At 36.2% G+C, this 24,719-nt stretch overlaps 1 protein-coding gene across 3 annotated transcripts in view; it reads right to left on the reverse strand.

Moving 5' to 3' along the window:
• Calcrl (calcitonin receptor like receptor) overlaps nucleotides 1-24,719 on the reverse strand; it is a 92,821-nt gene that overhangs the window by 40,820 nt on the left and 27,282 nt on the right. For all 3 annotated transcript variants that reach the window (XM_036185912.1, XM_036185913.1, XM_036185911.1), the window contains 2 exons: nucleotides 3,301-3,391; nucleotides 918-1,004 (listed from right to left, as the gene is read on the reverse strand). In XM_036185912.1, coding sequence (XP_036041805.1) covers nucleotides 918-971 — 54 coding nt within the window. In that variant the 5' untranslated portion in view covers nucleotides 972-1,004; nucleotides 3,301-3,391. The remainder of the gene's footprint in view (nucleotides 1-917; nucleotides 1,005-3,300; nucleotides 3,392-24,719) is intronic.

A 24,719-nucleotide genomic window follows, 5' to 3' on the forward strand; every position in this document is an offset into this window, starting at 1 on the left:
GACTTGGGGATGTTTTCCAGTGCATGGACTCGCAGAAATGGAATATTGCTCATTGAGGTTTTCAGTGCTGTGTTTTAATCCCTTCATTTGAATCTTTATGAGGGCTTTGCTAGGAAACACCATGGGAAAATACTTTGCTGGCACAAAATTAGATGAGATTATGTCTTTGGGTTTCTCGTCCATGTAAAGAAAGAAGAGCAACACTGAATGCTTTCCTTTGATGCAGAAAGCCAGATGAAGGGACACATAACTACAAATGGGTGAAACCAGGAGGCATGCAGCTCTTTTGGCCTTGACAATCCTCTGCCTTTACTTCTGGCTTCACATCTCTAACTCACATATGCAGAGAAGCACGTGGATGTGAACACACACATGGAGACACACTTGCCCTAAATTCAGCATCAAGATCCATTTGAATGAGTGAATTAATGAATGAATGAGAAAAGTAACACAAAATATAATACATGTCTCCTAGATTTTTCCAATTGATATATGATAATCAATTAGTGGAAAAATTTAAGACTAGAATATGGATTTTTTTTCCAACACATAACTGAATCCATGTGTCTCTCTAAATGTATTTTATGTGCTGTGTGTAATTGTACTATTATAAAGTGTAATCCCAGTGTTTTCCTAACTTTACCACTTTAACACAAGTTTTGTACATTTGAATCCATTGATCTTTCAACCTCCTTCCAAAAACCCAACAGTCCATATTTGTTATAAAAATTCAAAGTACAAAAATTAGTAAGGAGAAGTGGATTATTGCTGTGTTACTTGGATATAAATATGAAATCAACTTACTCATTCAATAACTACTTTAACTTATATTCATTAACTTTTATCAATTACATGAATATATTATAAGTGAAGGATAGTCATAATTAATGAGAAAAATATGTGGGATGAATGCTTACCATATTAAAAGGCAAGAGAAACAGAAAATACAGCATACACTTTTTCTCCATCATTAGAGTCCAAATGAAATGTGTTATGTGTTCAAACTGTGATAAAAAAGAAATAAATGCAATTCAATACTCATGAAATCAATACATGCTTCGAAAGAAAATATCTTATAATTCCACACTCATTCTAAGAATTTGATTAGTAGTCATTCAAATATTGGGAACAATTTGACTTACAAATAAAGCAAACGTCTTACATATGTATTTTTGTGTAATTAGAAAGTATCTTGCTTTCTTTGCCTTTACCAAAATTGGAATAAAATTATTTAACTACAAACATAATCAGCTTTATGTGACTATCTTTTACAATTTATTATGTACATATAATCTATCTTTATTTCTTATAAGTATTAAACTTATCTGTAACTTCCTGACTTCAATATAAGCAAGAAAATTATTCTCAGGCCAATTTCTTTAAAATTAATATTCGAACAACATAAAAATGAAGTTTTAAGCCAGGTAGTTAACTCAGGAAGCAGAGGCAGGTAGATCTCTGTGAATTCGAGGCCAGGCTGGTCTACAGAGTGAGTTCCAGGACAGCCAGGACTGGTTTCTCCAAAAAGAGAAAGAAGGAAAGAAAGGAAGGAAGGAAAGAAGGAAGGAAGGAAGGAAGGAAGGAAGGAAGGAAGGAAGGGAGGTAGGGAGGGAGGAAGGAAGGAAGGAAGAAGGAGGGAGGGAGGGAGGGAGGGAGGAAGGAAGGAAGGAAAAGAATTCTTCAGTGTAGAAAATTGTGATTAAATATGTGTTAATACCAATTATCAATGGACGGGCTTCGAATCGCCTAGCCTCCAGGCACACCTGTGAGGAACTATGCCTATTAAGTTAGCCTCTGGGAAGTGAAGCAACAACCAGGAAGCCCGCATGGGACTGACCTAGGCACTGTGCATTTATGTTATAGTTTTGTAGGTTGATCTTATTGTGGGACTCCTAATAGTGGGAGGAGGGGCTGTCTCTGACTCTTTATTGGCTTTTGGAACCCTACTCCATACACTGGGTCTCCTTGCCCAGCCCTTAATACATGGGGGGTGCTTAGTCTTACTGCAACTCGATATGCCATGTTTTGTTGATACTCATGGGAGACCTGCCCTTTCCTAAACAGAAACTGAGGAGGAGTGGATTGTGGGGTGGGAACAGAGAGGGGATGAGGAGAAGGAGTGAGAGGAAACTGCAGCTGGGATGTAAAATAAACAATGAATGAATAAATAAACAAATCTAGTTTTTTAAGGTTAGCCTCTAGGTATGACTGTGAGGAATTATCTGGATGGGTCAATTGATGTGGGAAGCCCTACGTTAACTGTGGGCAGCAGTATTTTGTTACCTGGGATCATGAACTAAATAAAAAAGACAAAGTAGGGTGAATGGGAGCATCCATTGCTGTCTGCCCCTTGCCTATAGACACAAGTGGGTCAAATACCTACTGTCATTACTTCTTTGACAAACGGGGGGGAGGGGGGGGATTAACCCTCTTCCTTTAAGATTGTTTCCTGACTGGTATTTTGTTAAAATGATAAGGAAAGTAGTTAACACAGAAATTAATTCTTTTAAATCGGGAAATAAAAAGACTCCCAAAGTCATCTACATTATTGAAATAAAGCTATGAGGATGAACATTATTAGCAAAATTAGTGTATTTCTAATGTAAAATCACACTCTCTGCTGGTGAAAATGGCCTCTCCAACATTATCTGCCAGCTGAATACTGAGACAGACCTGCTGGGCTGAAGCCCCTGAAGCTCACTTCCTAATAATAAACTCTAACACACTAGTGTAAAACGTCTGGGTTATCATGATATAGCCACTGAACACGATACACACTTAAATTAAAATGTAACCATGATTTTTCATAGGAAATAAAGAAGATCTTCAGTAGATATTTACCACTGAACAATAAACTTGGATTGAATTCTATTAGAAAGCAAGGCATGACATTCATTATATAACTATTTTCAGACTAAAATTAGGAAGCCCTTTTCCACATGGCCCCATGTTTTGTGTTTTTTATGACATGCATTGAGACCCCATCGGTTGTTAGATGGAATTTGCTCCACTATTCACCCCCACTGATGCATCTACCTAGCTGAATATGCTTTTTTCAATCATGAGCAATCTTCTGAATATTGTTACTGTTCTATCAATAAGCTACCCTGGACTTTTTAAGATCTTAAGAAAAGCATGTCTGAAAATTAGGAAGGACTGTATTATTCTCACATCTTAAAAAAATAGTGTGCTAGACTGAAAAGTACCAATCAAAGTTTCTGTAATTCAGTAATTAGCAAGTTGTTATTTTAGTTGTTAGTTACATTTCACCCCTGGAAAATCTAATTTCCAAATACTTACATGCACAATTGTCTCCAGACTCAAATCACATTTTCTCCTGGATCATATTCGACATTGTCTTCAAGAACTTCTTAATTACAGGGGTCATGACCTAAAATATGGATTGATTTAAAATAACTTAATATGATGTTAACAATACAAAATTATTTCCATAATAAACTGAAATTTTCTAAGTAATACCTATACTAAAATTATACATTCTTGAGCTACCCTAATTTTTAATGAACTACAGAAATGTTACTGTACAGGATAATATGGGACAGTCTTTATCCTGACTTTTAGATTCTTTGTTTATATTATGTTTGAGTTACTATAAGACAGCTTAGTCATTGAATGTAAATTTTCAATTTAGACAATAGATTATATAATAAGAATACAGTTGGCCTAGAAATGTACATTTTTCCTATAAGTAAATAATTTTTAAAGTGGTTATATTCTTGAAGAAAATATTGCCAGGCCTGGTAGTATACACCTTTAATCCCAGGACAGAGGCAGGCAGATTTCTGTGAGTTCAAGACAAGCCTGGTAACATGGGGAGTTTGAAGCCAAGCAGAGCTATGCTATGAGACTCTGTCTCAAAAAAACAACAAATAAAAAAACAAACAAAATGATTTTGAAAATTAGCATTTATATTTTCTTTCTTCATTGGTTTGTTAATGTATTTTCCTAAGGTATTTATAACTTTAGTAGATGTTTCCATATTTATTATTTTTATGTGATTTATAAGTACTTTCAATCATTGTACTTTAAAACAATGGGTATGGTTTTCTGAAACTTCAATCATCTAAAATCAATTTTAAAAAAGAAAAAAAAAAAAACAGAAGAAAGCAGTTTTCTTGGAATGAGAGGGATTTGTATTATAGAGAGGTAAAGGTCCATGTAGTTTTCTAAGCTCTTCTTAGCACAGCAATAATAACTTATTAAGATGCCTGATTAAGGAATGCAGAACTGTAGCAATTTGAAAGTCATCACTAAGTAACTCATTTCATCTGGACCTGGGGACAGTACAGAGCACTCCAGGTTTCCTGGGATTGTTAGCGAGTTAATGAGTCATGGAGCCCCAGCAGTTCTGACTTATGACCTGCTTCCAGCCATGCTGTACTGCTGTCAAATTTGCCAAAGATGTCAATATTGATTTATTAGATTAACATGAACATAACTTTACAGATTCTGCTCATAAAATCTCTTATCTCTCTATACTTGGGTAGCTATATCTCCCTTTTACCTTTTTTTTTTCTTTTAAGTATCATGTTAATAATGATTAATTTTGAAACATTTATTATTCAAACCATGGAAAAAAATTATTCATTTTGTTTACTATCAAAAACAGTAAAGATTCTATTTGTAACCTCTGTTTTGGGTGGTTACATAGTATCTGATGTAATTAAGTATTAATGAATCATTTTCTAAAAAAAATAAAATAAAATAAAATAAAATAAAAGAAGGCCAGAAACATGGCTCAGAAGGAAAATGTGCTTGCCATAAAGTCTGATGACCTGAGTATCCACATGACCTGATGACCCACAGGAAGGAAAGCAAGATTAAACCACTGCTAATAATCCTCTGACCTCCACACATGTGCCATGCAAGTGCTTGGCCCTGCCACATAAACACAAAAACTAATAAATGAATACAGAACACTGAATAAAAGGCTACAGAGCTAAATACATAATTAGTTGGCTTAAGGTTTTGCATCTAATGAGCTAATTTTTTGTGATGGACTACTCTTAATTTTTTTCAACTCATTCTCTTATATTTTTAGCATGTCTTTCAATATAGAGTCAGATTGTAGCAAATTTGTTTGGAAGGCTTGTCAATTTTATCCCTACTTGTGCACATGCATACACTCATGCATGATATGCGCAAGCAACTATAGTTACATCAACACAAAACTCGAGGTACCGGCCTCACATGTCTATAGTTATATATTATTTATATTTGAATTTGAATTGATTGTCTGTAATATCAGAAAGGTTGAAAATAAATTCTAATGAAACATAGAATAATATTGTTTTAGATGTTATTTGTTTCATATTTGTTTATATTTTGTTTTCAAACATGATATTAATTTTCATTTATCTAGCATAGTTGGAACATTGAACAATCCAACTGAATTTTTGATATATAAATTTTAAATACAGCTAGATTTGTAAAACATCCTCTGGGATAAAGATTAATCTTCTTTTGAACTATCTCTTAGTTCAATGAATTATTATTCCTTTAAGTTTTTTATTTCCTTTCATTTGTTAGTATGGTTTTTCAGAGACAGAAGTCACATCTGAGTCATCGGTGCACTTTCCTGACTAGAAGTTCATGCATATTTACTGAATACATTAATTAATTAATTAACTGGTTACTTTAGAATACCAAAGTTAATATCAAGAATATTGATCATAAGAATCAATTGTTACTCCTTATTTTAGGTTTTTTATTGTGAATCTATACCAGCAGTCCTCAACCTATGGGCCACGAACCCTTTTGCATTGCACATTAGATATTTATATTACAATTCATAACAGTAGCAAAATTACAGTTATGAGTAGCAACAAAATAATTTTATGGTTGGAGGTCATCACAACATGAGGAACTGTATTAAAAGGTCACAACATTAGGAAGGTTGAGAACCATTGTTTTATACTGACAATGAAATTCTTTTGTAAAATACTTATATGATCATCTCTACTTTCTTACAAAATAAGATCATGAAAGCTATATAGTCTTCAAAACTGCAGATGCCAGAATGTCAAATAAGAAATAGTCTACTAACTTGGGAATGCATCAAGATTAAGCAAAATTTAAACTGGAAGCTATGTTTAAAAGATGACCAGTACATATTCTTCTGTATGTATGTACAGATATATGCAAATTAGAATATAAATAAATATTATTCTATTTGGAAAAAAAGATTGGTTTAACAAAACAATGCTTTGAAGATTTACACACACGTCAAGATTAAATTTCCTTTTACAGGTGCTGAAATCTTCAAGGCAAAGTGCTTCAAAATCATGTTTGGAGATTTCCCAAATGTAACACATTGAGAAACATTTTACCTGACACTGCTCTTATTTTTGTGGTTATCTACTAGATTTCCAAATCAGAGTTCTAAAAATGCATCTTAGTGAGATCTATCTTAGTTGTCACCAAGTCATCTTGGCCACAGTAACTGAACAAATATTCTCAATGCAAATAGCTTCGCTTTTCTAGCTTTCCATCATTGCTCCATTCCTACGTGATCTGGAAAACTTGCTCCTGGGAACAAGGTTGCATGCTACACTGAGTACTGCATTCCTAGTCATTGGAGCAGGCGTATCACCTGTTTGTCAAGACTACAGCAGTAAATTTGTGAGATAATCATCATCAGTCACACACAAGACTTAATGATAGCCAGTCTCTGGGTGATTCAATTCATTGCTGTCACCTGCTCTTACAAGGTCTTTTCCAAGTTTCCCTGATAATAGTCACAGGCAATGAGTGAAAGCAATGGAAGAATCACCCCTTTCACCATAGGCTCTTTAGATGAGTCATAGATAGACCATGAGTGGGCAAGTGGATAGCACTACTGCAAATGTAACTGAAAATCAACTTAAACTGTGTCTCATATTGTCAAATGCAATTTTTCAGATTGTTCTCTATAAAATTCATTAATTTTGAAGAGGACACTGCTATTGGCTTATTGCAGCATAGCTATAAATTTATACTAAAAAAGTATAAATCAGTATAAGCTAATCAATATTAATTTGTCAGGACACAATGATGCAAATGTTTACATGCTACCTGCAAGTTTGCTTATTCTTTTCTCAGCTTATTATTATTAACATATATATATATATATATATATATATATATATATATATACTTTATGTTTATTTTGTTATGTCTTAATTTTTAGTTGAGTTGACTAATCCTAATATTGAAAGAGTATGTTCACTCTAAGATTAAGAAAAAAATAGCTTCCAACTTCTATTCCTCCACTTCTGAAATATCCTGAGTTATTTTAGAACCAAAGCCATATTCTTTTCTTTGTTTTTTGAATCCAGTAGCTACAGAGCCAGCCAACAGAAGCTTCATTTCCCACACGTATCTACATGCTTTAATATCCTAGACCTAGGCTTTATAAAAGATCAGTTATGTCCTAAGCACGTGCATTCCCTTTCTTGTTTCATATCAGATAAGTCATTTCTCTTTGGTCAACTCAAAGGATAAACTTTTTAAGGTTAGAATTCCTTTCTTACAGTCTAAAGAAAAATATCTATTATGGAGGGAAATTTTTTTAATATAAATGCCTTGAAACATGATTGTTTTTCCTTTTCTCATCACTGCTTATTTTTTGACAAAACTTAAATCTTACAGTAGAAATACCATTACAATTTACCAATTTGTTTCACATACAATGTAGTTATTGATAGAGAAATGACAGTCTAAGATTTCAATGTTGCAGCCAAATGTGGCCCAGAATAACCTGCACAGTTTTAAGGCAAATCAAATATAAAGAGTTAGTGGGATCTCAAAGGATTCTGCCAAAAAAATCTAATAGTCCATTGCTATTGCTCTTGGTTACTCTCCAGGTCTGACAGGAAGACCTTATGGCTGAAGACAACACATGCTTGAGTGATAGAACATAGAGAAACCAGTCTGATACACATGGAAGCTTCACTCCTGCTGTCTAACTTTCTTAGTTCTGGGAAGCACATTAGCATAAGAGAGAAGCAATCACCAATCTTACCAGCTGCAACCCTGTGTGCTACAATAATGAATGGCCTGACAAGACATGCCCACTGGTACAGTAGTGGCATGAAATCATGGAAGTAACCAACCATTTGTTGATTGGGTCTAAAGACCTCTCCATAAAAGGAAACTCATGCCTGGTACCAAAGGGGACCAAAATTCAATGGGTGGCTCTCATAGGCCCCAGGAAAGAACATAGTACTATTATTCTGCTAAATGGACACAGTAATAAACTGCCCCCCAAAAGTTCTTATCATTATAGTCATAGATTAGTACATCTCTCAGTCCTCATCAGGGAAATTTCTTTTTGCAATGAATGGCAATTAATACATAGACCCACAATTAGTCAATGAGCAGAGAATGAGAGACTGAGATACTCAGCCCTAAATGGAATATTTATATCACACCCCTACCGCTCAGCATCAGGTATTGTCAAGGAATAGCAGACAAAAAGACTCTATGAGCCAGAAGAGGTAAATGACTACCAGGAAACAAGGCAGTCAGACACATGAACTCACAGTGGTTGTAAAAGCATGGACAAGACCTAACAAAATCCAAGGCTGGAGTCAAGGAGTTGAGTGGGAAGTCCCACCTCTATCTCTCTGCAGCTCTTGGCAATTGACAGCTTCTTTAAAGGGGTAACCTTGTTAGGTTGCCCTCACTCCAAGGGCCTCACAGCCAAGAGTATTTGAGAAACATCAATTGGACTCAGTTGGAGGAGGCAGTGGGGGGGGGGGGGGGAGACAGAGAGAATGAAGTTGGATGGGTAAGGAGATGGAGTGGATCTGAAAGGAGATTAAAGAAGAGAGCTAAATATGATCAAAATACATTGTATTAATCAAAAATGAATAATATTATTTCCAAAAGGAATAGTTGCAGAGATTGTGAGCTGCCTGATGTGGGTGCTGGAAACCAAATCAGCACCCACATCAGAAGGCTCATAATCACCTATTGCTCCAGTTCCTGGGTATCTAATGGCCCTCTATCCTCCTTGGGCATCTGTATGCATGTGGCAAACATAAATTCACACATATATACATACATACATACATACATACATACATACATACATACATACACACACACATACATGTAAATAACTAAAATATAAATAAATCTTTTCGAAGAACTATATCCTAAAATCTTTAAACCAATCTTCTGACACTGCTTTTGTCTATTTGTTTTCAGTGTCTTAGGGATATTCTCCTTGGGTCTCCAATAGCTAACAATCCAAGAGTCTAAATTTAAATCAGACAATGAAAATGGACCATTTGGCTGAATAATAGTGAGCGTGTAGAAACTGAAGTTCTAGCAAAATTTTTGTATACAGTGTATTCAAATAGTGTCATCATAAAAAAATATATATATAACATTTTAAGTTTTGAAAAAAGATCACTGCATAAAGCTTCCTAACTTGACTTCAAGCTGGGTTGGAATGGCCTTTGCGGACTGTGCTAGAATACAAACCACAGAACCTCAGTGGGCTTTGTGCTGACTTGCTTATCTAATGAGCATTCCAGACGGGCAGCTGAATAACTATTAAGACAGATTCTTTGTGGTTGGGTTTGAGATTTCATTTTACACTCTAGAGTATTTACTCATGGGAATAATTTTCCCATTGTGGGCATAATTAGCCATTTTCCGGTAATTTTAGCCACACTCTTTTTATTTGAAAAGGCAAGTGGCCAATATCAGCCCAATTAGTAAAAGGTGGGAGGGAGCTTTTTAAAAAATGCATCTCTCTACTTAATGGAACACTCTCCACATCTAATATGGAAAGACTTAATTGAAGTTAGATGTGACTAAACTCTGTCAGGCTAGTAAAACCTCTGATTTAGGCTGGATGAGCCATAGCTATATAGTCAAATCCTCCCTTTTAGTAGGGTCATCAGAAGAGCACATCTTCCAACTGTAGCTGCAAAGCAGGCAGAGCATGGTATCAGGATATTCTTTTGCATCCTTTTACCATATGTAGCCAAGTAGGACAGTCAGCTAAGCATTGTACACTGTAAAGAAGACTATGACATCATTGGAGCCTTTGAATCTGGCCATATTTTAAGTCAATTACAATTCTGAAACTCCTCGTCAGTGTGAATACAAAATTTTAATATTAAGGTTGTTTCATTTTGTAAACATTTTGAGAAATGCTGTTGTAGTGGAAAGTTCACCAATTTTAGAATAAAAAAGCTTCACTTTTCACTCTATGGTTAAAATAGCATGAAATACCTACAAAAATGAGACAACTGCATTTCTTTCCATCATATAACCTAGATACTTACGAATTTTTTATCAAAAAAAAAAGTTTTACCCTAAAAATGATTTTAAAAAAGTTATCATTCCTTGCCTAGTATATTCTGTGCCAAGCTAGTAATTCATTACTAACACTTTTAAATCCAATGGATCTATAAAGTGATTGTTAAGGGGTAATATATATGCTCAGATGATCAATATTTAAAGTAGACCTGTGGAATATGTTATATCCACCTCAAAAAGTAAAGCTAACTCTCAGGAGAAAGCATATAAGACCATTTTGTCACCCTGCCTTAGGAAACATTTTTATAGCTATGACATCAAAATACAAGTCACAATTAACAAAAAGTATTGGACTACAAATCAAAATTATATATGCTTGTGTACAAATTATGTCATCATGGAAATGAGAGGCTGAGGGAATCTCAGTGGTAGAACACTAACCCAGAATGAGCAAAGTCCTAGATTCAATGTATATACACACTCACACACTCACATTCACACACACACACACACACACACACACACACACACACGCTCACACGTGCTTGCACACATACATACATGAAGGAAAAGAAAGTAAAAAGGCAACCCAACACAGAGGGACAAATTTGCAAATCATATGTTTGATAAGGGGTATTTATCTTTAATACAGAATGAACTTTTCTTCTCAATAATAATAATAATAATAATAATAATAATAATAACCACCTCAACTTATAAAAATGGCCAAGGGATCTAACAGATGACCAATGAGCACTTGGAAAAAACTCATTATCATTAGTCATCACGAAAATGCAATTCAAAACCACAATAAGATACAGCTTCTTACCCACTTTGTTATTATACTTAAGATAAAAAGAAAGACAAGTAATAAGAAATATAAGAAGAGATGTGGAGAAATGTAACCGTTATACATTGCTGATTGGGATGTAAAATGGTGTAGTCACTTTGGAAAACCATTTCAGCAGTAATACAGATTAAACCTAACATTACCATATGGCCACAATTGTATGTCTAAGTATGTACTCAAAAGAAATGAAAACATAGATCTCCACACTGTACATGGGATGCTTATCTACAGGTCACTGACAGACTTCTGAATAGTTTTCACTTTCCACCTATTAAGAACAACAAGCTAGGAGCATCCATGGGCACAGAATACCAGGGCTGGTTACAACTAAACATCATGTACAGTGAAAGCCAGTCAGGAAGGTACTTGTTTCTAACAATACATGTGTGAAGCATCCAGAATAGGCTAATCTAAGAGCCAGAAATTCCATTGGTATTTACCTAGGACAGGGGGAATGGCCCTAGAAGTGATTGCTAATTGGTACAGGCATCCTTTGATTGATAAAATGTTCTCAAATCAGATTGTGTGACAGTTATACAATACTGACTGCATCAAAACCATTAAATTGTACACTATAAATGAGTAAGCTGTGTTATATTATTTATATCTTAAGCTGTTATTTAAAAGTTAATGTCAAAAGACATGTGTCTAAAGGGAGAAGTTGATTATAACATCTCTCTGTCTCTGTGTCTGTCTCTCTGTGTCTCTTTTTCTCTCTCTGCCCATCTTTCTCCCTCCCTCCCTATACCTTTCCTTCTCTTTCATCCACCTTCCTATCTCTGTCTCTTTTTCGTCTTTTGTTAGAAATATAACAGAAATGTTGTAAAAGAAAACACAATCATCCAGACCAAAAAAATATCCTTGCTTCACTTACATACATTATATCCCAGATTGCCATATGGAAAAACTGATTCTTTTTCCTTCAATTTGGTATATTATTTTGTGTCAGCAAAAAATTTCCAGTATTTTACATGGATTGAACTATTTTGATTTGTAAAGAAAAATGCAGTATCTTCAAAATTACGTTTCAGGGCTTGCATTTCAATTTACATACAAAATATTCTATTTTATTTCACTAATAAATGTTAACAAAAAATAACCAGTTATTCTGAATTAATGGAACAGATCACAGTGTAAAGTAGAAAATTTTTCTCTGATTGAGATAGGATTTATTATTGCTTACCTTATCCTCCCAATTGTATTTTTTAACAATTTTAGAATTTTAAAATATGTATACATACACATAATTCCTAACACTATCGACTATATTTTAAGTACTTATCCAACACCAAAACCAAAACATCTATAACACAATTAGAAGCAGGAAAACAATTAGCTTTCCATCCTATCATAACTCTTGTCCATGTCTGCATCCATCCTTCCCCGGCCCCTTGTATTTACCTTTCCCGTTCTCTTTCCTCCATGGTGTGCTGTGCCCACATGTACATTTGTGTATATATATGTATGTATGTATGTATGTATGTATGTATGTATGTATGTATGTATATATATGTGTGTATATATATGTGTGTGTATGTATATATGTATATATATATATATATACATATATATATATATATATATGTTATTAGCCACAAACTGCATGTGAGAGAGAATATGTAGGGTTTTTTTTTTTTTTTCACATTTGAAGTCCATCCCTTTTCCCGCAGACTCCGTAACTTCATTTTTCCTTGAGCAGAGACTTTCATGCAAATGTCCACTCTGCTTGGCTGATGGAGGCAGCCAGACTGTTCTGAGCAGTGCAAAGTTGTGGCAAATCCCAGAGACGGTGATGTCTAACATGTGTGCGATCTCGAGAAAACTACCGTGTTTTTCATATATTTTCCAACCCTTTTGCAGAAAATAACAATTGTAGAAGCATTAAATGCTAGAATAATGTGAACGGGTTCCTACTAACTTTGTGCCCCTTTTTCTGGAAACCAGAATAGAGAAAAGGGCAGGTTGCTGGAGAGCCTTCTAATTTATATTAGAAATCTACAACATAGCATTCCAAGAAAATGAGCTGAATAATTTACCGTGTGAGCAGACAAGAACATACATAGTACTGGGCATACAAGGCTTCGGGTAGAAGGTTTATGTATCTTTCGACCCCAGGATTTGCGTTAATGCTGATTTTCAATGTAGTAGGTTTGGGAAGTGAAGCACTTGGAGAGGATAAGTTGAGATGGAGTCAGAAGAGTAGAGTCTCACAGAGGGGTTAATGCCTCATACAAAGAGGGAAGAGTAGGAAAGCGTGTGTTGTGTATACCAGCACATGTGAATTTTCCTGTACCATCAGTGACATCATATGAGAATAACTAGAGAGGAAATCTTCATTTATAACCCGGCCAGGGAGCCAGGTTTCAGTTTTGTGACTTCTAGAACTCAGCCAGTGTTGATTTGTTGCAACAGCTCACCAGATGAAGACACAGAAACATACTTAAACGTCCATGATGTCAGAGGACTTTCATTTTTGGTGGCCTGAGAACTTAGCAACCTAAAAGTATAGGTCATTCCCGGAATTGGATATTGGGTATCAGAGTAGGAATCCCCGGCTGATTCAAAGACTAAAGTGGGAGAAGGGAGGAAGGGGATCCTGAGCCCAGCTCAGATAGTTCATGATTCCAAGAATGTTGTCTCATGGTTGTAGAGATTAGCAAGAGAGAGTCCGTGAACGTCCAGACATTTGGTCAGGAATGAGCTGTCTTTAGTATGAAGGGAGAAGACTATATATTATAATAAATGTGTGTGTGCAAATTAATTTAGATCCCTTTCCCAAACATTAATGTCTAATGAATTCAAAGTCAGCAAGGATGTGTATGAGCAGAGGATAAAGAGTCCAGCTTTCTAGGGATGAAGACCCAGAAACCCAAAGTCGATGATGCAGGAGTGAGCCAGGCAACGTGAATGGAGATACAGAGGAATTCACCAGTGGACACCTGGATGTGAAGCTCAGGCGTCAGTCGGACAGGCTTTCATGACACTCTGTGAGCACTTGTAATTTTGCACATCCGAAACACTGCTTAATTTAATTATCAGCTCCTGGGACTATGTCTGGGTTGGGATTTAAAAATAGACTTTCCAGTGCAAAAGGAGTCTGCAGGAAGGGGCTCCTTGCTGAATTAAGTTGTGCTTAAGTGAGAACTGCCCCGCAGAACAACACGTTCCCTGTGAAAAAGATGGCAAACCCATTCCAGTGGCTCTAACCTTTACGAGCTGCTATTATCAACCCAATTGTATGTTTTTTCCTGTTGCACAAACATGTTCCCAAAAGACTTTTAAAATAGATTTCTTTCCTGCTAAATTGTTGTGCCAAGCACTTTTTCTGACTCTCAGCTCTAAGTGGATCAGGATGTGTTAAAGGAAAAAAAAAAAAAAAAATGCCCTGTCACGCTTGACAGGGTTTAATAGGCCTTAACAACAGTGAAATGTTTCCTAACCTCGAAGCCCCGCACCCCCGCTCTGGGAATCTTCCCATAGTGTGTTCTAACCAAAATAAAAACTATCCCGAAGAAACAGATGCACCTTCGCCAACAGTCGAGAAAGGTTTCTAGTGAAAAGTCTACACACCCAAGTAGAGTCTTCCAAGTGGAAAAAAAAAAAAAAATCAAAACAGAAAATAAACCTTGCTTGTAAACATTTAAATATCCTACAAGAAAAAAAAAACAAAAACAAAAACAAAACAGTGCCCTATTTTAACAGGACTGAGCTCTTAAACTCAGGAGGTGAAGAGCAGTCTAGAAAATATGTCTTCAATAAACAAACAAACAAATACAAATCTACAGAACTGGTTTTTCGGTGCTGAGTGCTTCTGGATAAACCTGGTGAGTCTCTTCATTACTTTATCGCTTTCTGGATGTCTTTTGTTGTTTCTGAAAATCAATAAACATAGCCACACTCTACTGACTCTGTCTCACCGTTTCGAAATGACTCTGCTGCTTCGGGGAATACGTTTCTCTAACGGCAACGGGGCTTGTGTCGCCAGCTACGTGTCTGTCTACCTCGTACACAGTTTCCTTGACCAAACAATGGCAACCTCAAGAGGAAATGGATGGAAAGAAGCACAAGATAAACACTATCTAACTGATATTTTAACGGTGACTGGGGCAGGAAGACTCTATGAGGGATTTGGGGGCAGGAGCCAAAATGATTATCCAAATGGTATGGCAATTGGGCATTAAAAACCAATTAAAAATAACACTAGAAGTCTTGAAAGGGGGAATGAGCAGCGCTGCAGGTTCCCTGTTGAAGGGTGAGGGTTCAGGACACCTGCAGGGATGTTTGCTAGCTGGAGTCAAAGGCAGCAGCCAGGCCTGCAGCCTTTCCCCAGGTCTCTGCAGTTATAAGATGGGAATAGCATATGCATCGTTAAGTACCGTGGGGGATGGCAGGTAATAACCTTCAAATCACCCACTGCACACAGTGCCTGGGAAATGCTGCCTGTGCAGTAAGTGATGGTCTCTCCCCAGAGCAGAAACGAGATGCCCTGGATCACTCTGTAACTGGTCACAGTTACCAGAATTGTAATATTCAGTTAAATTATATATGAATATTTAACAATGCCAACTCTCTCAGCTTTTTGTAAAGTAAATTTTGGGGGCCACTGAAGATAGTGGGATTTAAGACATTCAAGAATGAATGAGGAAAAAAAATGGGTCCGAGTCCTTTGTTTCTAATCAAATGACTCTGCTGTGTGTGTATAACCCAGCTGCTTTTGGCTTTGTCTGCTGATGCCTTTGAAAATACATACTAGATCTCTCCTCTAAGAGCAGTAATAAATAGTAATGTCATCTCTCTCTCTCTCTCTCTCTATATATATATATATATATATATATATATCTTTCTGTCTCTGTCTGTGTGTGTGTCTCTGTGTGTATGTGTGTGTGTCTCTCTCCCTCCCTCCCTTCCTCCCTCCTCACTCCCTCCCTCCCTCTCTTTCTCTTTGCCTGAGGATAGTATTATTAAGGAGAGGAAGCCTTCCATGCTTCTTCACAACAGGCTGAAAGGGGCCTCTGACTCTACACTATCAACTCTTGTTTTTGTTACCTTAATCCACTCCTAGATAAAGAGAGATGCCAGTGACATGGGAGGTGTCAGATAATGTGGTCTGCAGATAATGGGAGGTGTTAGTTCCAGAGAAATCGATGTAAAGAGATGCAAGGTAAATAGTTCCAAGGTGGGGAGGGGGAGTCTGTAACACTATGTGTAAAAGAATGTCTATTGGGTTCCTTTGAGGTTGAGAACTGGGGAAAAACTTGATATTTTGTTTTTATGTCCTAACTTGTACTATTTAAGATTTATATGTATCTGTATGCAGGTGTGTGTGTGTGTGTGTGTGTGTGTGTGTGTGTGTGTGTGTGTGTTATGTATGTGTGTGCTTTCGTCATGTTAGACATTCTAATGCTGTATGTGTTCCTATAAAATAATGCCAATGAGTGGCTATAAAGCAGAGAGGATTTATCACCTCGTTCATGGAATGTCTTGTCAAAACTTACCACCAGACCCAACTCACACTCCATTCAGGGGCAGAGGGTACCTGACGAGAGTAAACCATCACTGTCATCTTAGATGACTTTTTAAGTTCCAGAACGTTTCAGATAATTTCTTGTTCTACAATATTATATATAGGGCATTTGATTAATTTGTGAAGATTATTTGTAGGAAAACATAATAAAACAGAATAACCAATTTACATTTTAAACACACTTTCTGTGGAAAAGTCTTGTCAAGAAAAATCTTGGAGGATTCTGATTTTGCAAGATGTAAGGGACCAGTAAGGAGAAGGAAGAGGTGGAGCTCTGAAACAGAGAGAAGTTTTGGGAGCCTAGGTTTTATTCACAATTAATTTGTCAGTTTTTAATCTCTGTTTTCAAAGTCAGTATCACCATGCTATCATTGGTACTGAAAATATTAACTGTTTAAAAAAGGATGTCATTTGCTGACTTTTACGGTGTTATTTTCTGTGTGTGTGTGTTTACATTTATACATATACATGACTTACTAAAATGTTTCACTTTGTTAGGTTTTAAAATGATAAAGAAAAGCAATAAACTTGCTGAAGAAATTATTTTCTCATATCTTTGAAGAATATAAAAATCTTAGTAGACATAATAAATCATGGTAACATGTTTGTTTTCTAATGAAAGACAGAAAGGGGGTGGATCCAAATGAGAGGGGAGGTAAGGAAGAACTGGGAGGAGTAGAGGGAGAGGAAATCATAATCAGGCTATATTATGCAAGGAAAAAAATCTATTTTCAATAAAAGGAAAAATAAATAAATCATGGCAATCAAATGGGAAGAGTATGAAATTTTTAATAGACTGTTTCTATTAATTCATCTGGAGTGTACATTCAAATTTTATAGTACATTTTTGCTATTACTTGTACTGATATTGACTTCCATATTATATTAGAAAAATCCAATTTTAAAATAAAAGAATTAGAAAATTAATCATTGGGCATAAAGTAAGGACTGAGAGCTGAGTCAAAGTCTAGTATAAATATGTGGAGCTTTGACATTACAGCTGTCGTTAGCATAGACACACATCTAAGTAACAAGTTGTGTGTTAAACAATAAAAAATAAAAAAACATTAAACTGAGTATGAAGAAACCCGGGTTCTAATTTTAACCAAACCCAGGGATTACAGTGGAGACAGAATGGTGTCTAGAATAGACGACAGATGTGGTGCTAAGGCTTTTTGAGAGTGGTACAAATGGTTTCTCAAAGATCCTACCTTCCTGTGTTGTCCTAGTCTCTGTTAACCAACTACAGAGTCAGTATGCAGCACCATCTTTCTTTTGGTGGGCTCCATTTTCTTCCTCTTTAATTCCAATAATGATGTGGTACCAGGATGTTAATGTTCATTAACTCTTTTCAATTCTATTGTCCTAAGTAAAAAAATCTACTAATATTCATATTATTATAAACAGAGTGCATGCATATGCAAATATATACAACTACATTAAGTATTAAAGTCCAAACTAAAAAAAAAAAAAAAAAAATCAAAGAACATTTTTAATCATTAATTTACATTGGAGTTTACAGAAGACAAAAATTGCAATTTCATATATTTCATACTTTTCTTGTTGATATATATAGAAAACTGACTTTTTAAATTTTGTTTTATAGCTAGCATAAGTTTTATCTTCCCAATACCTTAATAAATGCTCTAAAGAAGATTGGCATTATATTTTAAAGATTGCTTAGAGTATTATAAAAAAAAATAAGGACTAACAATAAAACCAAAAAATGTTCAATACAATACTCATGACAGTTTTATTGTTAGTACTTTTGGTGTTTGGGAATAAGTTCAGGGTGTTGTGTGTGCTGGACAACCATGATGACTCCCTTGTTCTCCCAGTACTTTAGAGACTAAGGCAGGAGGCTAGCCTCAAATTTGAGGTGAGCTTGGGCAACACAGTGAAATCTATGCCGGAATGGTTTACAGTGAAAGGCCACGTATAAAAAAGAGAGAGAGAGAGAGAGAGAGAGAGAGAGAGAGAGAGAGAGAGAGAGCACTTTACCCTCACTCACTAAAAATCCCCACTGAAGACAATACTTCACTGCAGCAATAAATACGGGAAGCGAATTCACCTTGAACTACAGTCCTCCTCTGTACAGAGGGGAAAAAAAAACTGCTTTCTGCAACGGTTTTTGTTTTAACTCTTGGGATAATCCAGATATTTTTATTGTTTTATTGATATGCATATATAATTTTCATATAGCAACTAGTTACCTTTTAGTAAACAGTTGAAAGAGGTAATTATATTCCTGTAATAACTGAAGACTCCAAAGACCAAGGAAAAAAACACAGCAATTTTTCTCTTATCATTTTTATTCCATTTTCTCTTCTCTGCCATCTAGAGTAATAATATATAGTAATTAAAGCCATTTTGTGGAGGTATTAAATGTATTATAAAGAAGTGGCAATCGTGTTTATAGGATTTATAAGTAAATCACTTGATGCTGGCAACTGTTCTTGCTCAAAAGTCTAAAGTCTTTTCTCTTCCTTCCATCACTTTCTTTCTCCCAAGGCTGTCATGGGGCTGAGAGTGGTTTTGTGAAGGGATATTTTACATGTGAATGCCTTTAATTGACCCTGTTTGCCAAATAATGATGGATAATTGCCTTGATCTCCCTGGGAAAGTGTTTCCAAAATGAGTCAAGTACTCCTTTCCTCCCTCCTTTGAGGCAGCCTCCAGGGCTTGCTTGTTCTAACTCCGGGAATAACCTTGGTGGAGAGTAAAGATGTCTCTCTGGGACAATAAAGGAGATGCTGGGATACAGTGTCCATAAGAAAAATACATATTTTCTGACATTTTCCTTCTCAAGTACTAGGAAGCTTAAATAACTTCAAGCAACAGAGAATTGGCAGCCATATTTGACTTGAAAGTCACACAATTTGAGTGATTGTCTACACACTGAGGACAGCAACTCCACGAAGTTCCAAGGCAGAATCCACACATTATTGCATGATGCTCTATTTTCTACTGAAGATTTAGGTATTCACTCAACAAATATTTATTGAGATACCGGTAGGCACCTAATAGAGGACTAGATATGAGTAAAACAATGAGAAATGAAAACAGATGAGATAGAATTTCTTACAAATTATTCTGTAGAGACAGGAGTTAAACATTTGCACAAATTTAAAGTTACAAATGAAGATAAGTCCTGTGAAGGAAGGAGATGACCTCATATGGTGGCTCAAGGGATGATTTCCCAGAGGAAGTGGTATTTCACTAGCCATCTGCAGAATGGTTAAGAAACACAAACGCAAATAGCTTCTATCAGAAGGGGGATGGGGGCAGAGGGCAAAGGAGAGGGGCTAGGAGATGGTCTGTGAAGGCAGGTAGTGTCTTAAAGAACACACTGAGCTTAGGGTTGGATAACTTGCCAAACACTCTGGTCTGGGCCCTCTAACACCTGCAAATATCTGTTTCCAGTAAGGAGAAATGATTTGGTTTAGGGATCATCAAAAGTCAAATGCAGCTGGGTTGTGTGTGCGGGAAGAAAACAACATGGATGAAGAATCCTTCTGAAGAGTCTGACTTTGGAAAAGGAGAAGAAAGAGATTTAGTGGTAGGTGTGGAAGGACCTGTGAAGTGCAATTTTATTTTTAGATAAAACTGACATCAACATTTTACAATAATAACAAGGATGTATGTGAATGAGAGAGTTTGACTATACAAAAGACATTTTGATTTCTCCAAAGACTGGAGAAAATGGAATGCCAAGCAGCATTGGGAAGGACTAGCTGAACAGCTTCTAAAACTGGGATAGAGCAGGGCAGGATAGCAGTTGTGGTAAGCTTGGGTGTATGGAAATAAGGCAATAACGTTCTGTCTACTCCTTCCTTTTGTAACATTGGTTGTTGAAAAAGATAAAAGGAGCTTATGGGATTCATGGAACGCATAGAGATGTTGGAGATTTAGATTAAAGTATGCTGATTGAGGAAAGAATATCAGTCCCACAGCTCATAGGAAAAGGGTTTTATAGGCAGAGAGTTGAGGTGGAGCCAGGAGCTTACAGGGGGACAGGCTAAGGATCCATGGCCCCTGAGGGCATCAGTAGTCTAAGTATTTTCACTTTGGGGATGACAGCACTGTAGATAGGGAATTTCAAACTTTGTGATTGTATAATTTTTGTGTGATAAAATTAAATAGTATCTTTTTTTCCTGATGTAGCATCTAGAGATTTCCAGAGAAAACACTAAGTTAATAACATATTGATTTTTCTTTTGGTATTTGATAAAAGAAAGGATGTTGTGAAATAACAATCAACTTTAATTACTAATAAAAAAAAATGTAAAGAGCAGAAGCTCCTTTATAGTTCAAATGACTTTTTTTTCTCTCCCTCTGGAAATAGTGCCCTCCATTTCTTGGACTTGGATAGCCCTGCAAGTACTCAGAGTATTGTACCAAAAGAACTTTAAGAAAAGAACTTTCAAGGTAATATTTTGTGTGTATGGTACATGTGCAGGTGTGTACTCTATCACTTTCGGCCTTATTCCTTTGACCCCTGATCTTTCACTAACCTGGAACCAGCAAGCCCCAGTGACCCTCCTGTCTCCACTCCTCATCCTGCTGGGATTCCAGGTCTGTGTAGCCATACCTAGCTCTTTGTATGGGTGCTGAGGATTAGAACTCAGGTCTTTACATGGGCATCAAGTGCTCCTACCCAGTGAGAGCTGTCTCCTCTGACTCCAACACAGGTATTCTCAATACAGTTGAGACAAACTCAGCTACAATAATTTGGTATTATGTAATACCCATACAAAACTAAAAGCATGTATATAAAGGGTTGTGGGTAAGTTGGTAGAACACAGGCTTCCCATGCAAACAGATTTCAGTCCTAACACTGCCGTGTTTACTCACACACATACATACACACTGAGAAGGAAGAAAGAAAAAAGGAGGGAGGAAAGAAAGGAGGGGCAGGGAGGGAGGGAGTGAGGAGAGAGGGAGGGAGGGAGGAAAAGGAAGAACATTGTTATTACTATTAACTTGGCTCTCCCTCATATATGGTAGAATAGCAATAAAGACCCACACGCCTGTAATCCCAGCACTGGGGAGGCAGAGGCAGGCGGATCTCTGTGAGTTCAACACCAGGCTGGTCTACAGAGTGAGATCCAGGACAGCCAGAGCTACACAGAGAAATTCTGTCATGAAAAACTTAAAAAAAAAAAAAAAAGGAAGGAAGGAAGGAAGGAAGGAAGGAAGGAAGGAAGGAAGGAAGGAAGGAAGGAAGGAAGGGGCTGGGGAACCTCCTCTATTCAAGAGAGTAGTATCCTAGTCTTGGTAGAGACCTAACATCCTACTTGGGGCGGGTCAATCACCTAGCCAAGGAACCACCCACCCTAGGGAGGTGGAATCCTCTTAAGCCATGCTAAAGAGATAGGTGGGATGGCTTTTTCCTTTAATGAGAAACTGTGCTTTTCTAACTGGAACTCCCACACCACCGGCACAGTAGATTATTGGGCTGTAGCCACACAGCTTCATTTGTTGGCCTGCTTTTCTGAACTATTTAAAAGTGTAACTTCTCTTCTTCTTTCTGTCTGTTTTCTAAATATGCTTTCTCCTAATAATTCAGGCATCCAAAGATAAGGATTTGTTTGACTCAAACCTCTATACCCTTTGGCTCAACGTAAAATAAAATGGGTAAATTAAGTATTGAGAGTAGCTTTTGGTTTTCAAAGTCTGTGATGCCTCAAAGTATTTGTTACTTGTTAAGTTTCAGTAAGTAATTCAACATATAACTGTTCTTATTGATTATTTTCTATCAATTAGTATGAGTATAACTAGTATATGTGATAAGTGTACTTTTATCTCTGAGGATTTGTAATCTCAAGGCAAAGTAAACACAGTAAATATTTAATTGCAATAGTTCTCCTATCTGCCTGGGGTGCATTCCAAAACAGCCAGTAGATTTTTCTCACACATACACAGTATAAACTTGATAAAGTTTAATTCATGATTAATATATAATAGGATTAAAGTAATTAATAACACAGAACATAGAAATTTAAATATTACTAGAGTTTAATAACATTCTCTTGCTTTCTTCCTATGTGAGGGTGGGCAAGTGGCTTAACATAAAATAAAATGGGTAAATTAAGTATTGAGAGTAGCTTTTGGTTTTCAAAGTCTGTGATGCCTCAAAGTATTTGTTACTTGTTAAGTTTCAGTAAGTAATTCAACATATAACTGTTCTTATTGATTATTTTCTATCAATTAGTATAACTAGTATATGTGATAAGTGTACTTTGATCTCTGAGGATTTGTAATCTCAAGGCAAAGTAAACACAGTAAATATTTAATTGCAATAGTTCTCCTATCTGCCTGGGGTGCATTCCAAAACAGCCAGTAGATTTTTCTCACACATACACAGTATAAACTTGATAAAGTTTAATTCATGATTAATATATAATAGGATCAAAGTAATAACACAGAATGTGGAACAATTATAACAAAATACTGCAATAAAATTGATTGACAGCATTGCTCCTCTTGTGCCTTGGGGATCATGTAAAATAAAATAAACTCACACACAAGCGGTGATGGCTGTGACTGCTGTCCTTCTAAGCAAGGCAGCTCCTACCAGGTTAATGGGCCCCAGTGGGCCAGCCACATATGTAGACTGATATCCTGGACAAAATAGTACAGTGCTTATCTGACTGCTGCTCTGCTGTGATGGTTATTCTTTTGACCAATTAGTTTGATTGCACTTGCCCATCCTCACATAGGAGGAAAGCAAGAGAATGTTATTAAACTCTAGTAATATTTAAATCATTCTTATTAACATATTAAAAAGACAAGAGTGGGTTTGGAACACTCCAGACAACGGTATAATTACCATCAGCAGTTCTTAGTTGTTAATGACCTGACCTTTCAATACTCCTTTTGTTCAGGCTCTAGCTCTGTGTGTTGATGGTGAGAGAATGAACGCATGCAGAGAAAACTGTAATTTGTGTTTGAGTAGCTAGCTATGCAGTGCCTGACAGTGGGGGTAATTCAGAGTTGCTTTGCCAACACCTAGATCTGGAGGAAGCTGGAGTCAGCTATTTGCAAAGACTGGAAATTTGCACCAAATATAACATAGATAATGACTGAGGCTAAATTATGCTGATTAATCATATAAACATATGTACATATCTTTGTAAGAAGGAAATTTTCCCACCATGCTCTGAGTATGGCAAAGCTGTATAAGTATAGTTGCTTATCAAAGTCATATCTTGGAGAAGCCATTTAGCTCTTCTAAGCTCAATGCTCACATAAATAAAACATGAGCTATAAAGCTATCTATGCTCTACATAGTATTTACATGATTACAAAATGAAAGATCAGCATGTAGTCAGCTGAAAACATTTGCTAGCAAAGTATAAGCATTCAATAAATGTTAGCTATTACTACAATTAAAATTTAATATTGGATATAATTATTTGCTCCAATCCAGCAGGAAGACTAGAAAGTGTTACATCTAAATTGAGAGAATAGTGTTATAAGTATTTGTTTATTTGATTCATATGCAAGTTTTGCTATCACAAACTAAGAAACAGTAATCCCTTCTTGCCATTGCTTTCGGTTTCCATGGTTTCTGTTATCTACAGCCAAGACAAATGGAACATTGCAAAGAAAAATTCTTAACATTTTTAACTTGTTCAGCTCTTCTGAGTAGCATGATGGAGTCTTGCATAATCCTACTCCATCCAACTCGGGAGTGTTAACCACCCCTTTGTCCAGCATATCATGCTGTATATGTGGCTGGCCCTCTGGGGCCCATTAAGAAGGAAATTTTCCCACCATACTTTGAGTATGGGAAAGCTGTATAATTATAGTTGCTTACCAAAGTCAATTAATATATTTTTACTCACAAAATTTTCTGGGTTTCTCAATATTAGTCAACTATTTTACCTAATAGTAATTTTTAAATAACAAGATTATAAATATGGTCACATTTTAAGTCTACTGCTAATTTATTTACGTGAACCACATCCAAGTCAAAAGGGGCTCATTTGAAATCTAGTCTGTATTGAAAAAGTCCATCAGCAGCAGCAACCTACCAATAAGAGAATGGGAAAACTTTTTTAT

Source organism: Onychomys torridus, chromosome 4 (assembly GCF_903995425.1).
Source record: "Onychomys torridus chromosome 4, mOncTor1.1, whole genome shotgun sequence".
NCBI lineage: Eukaryota > Metazoa > Chordata > Mammalia > Rodentia > Cricetidae > Onychomys > Onychomys torridus.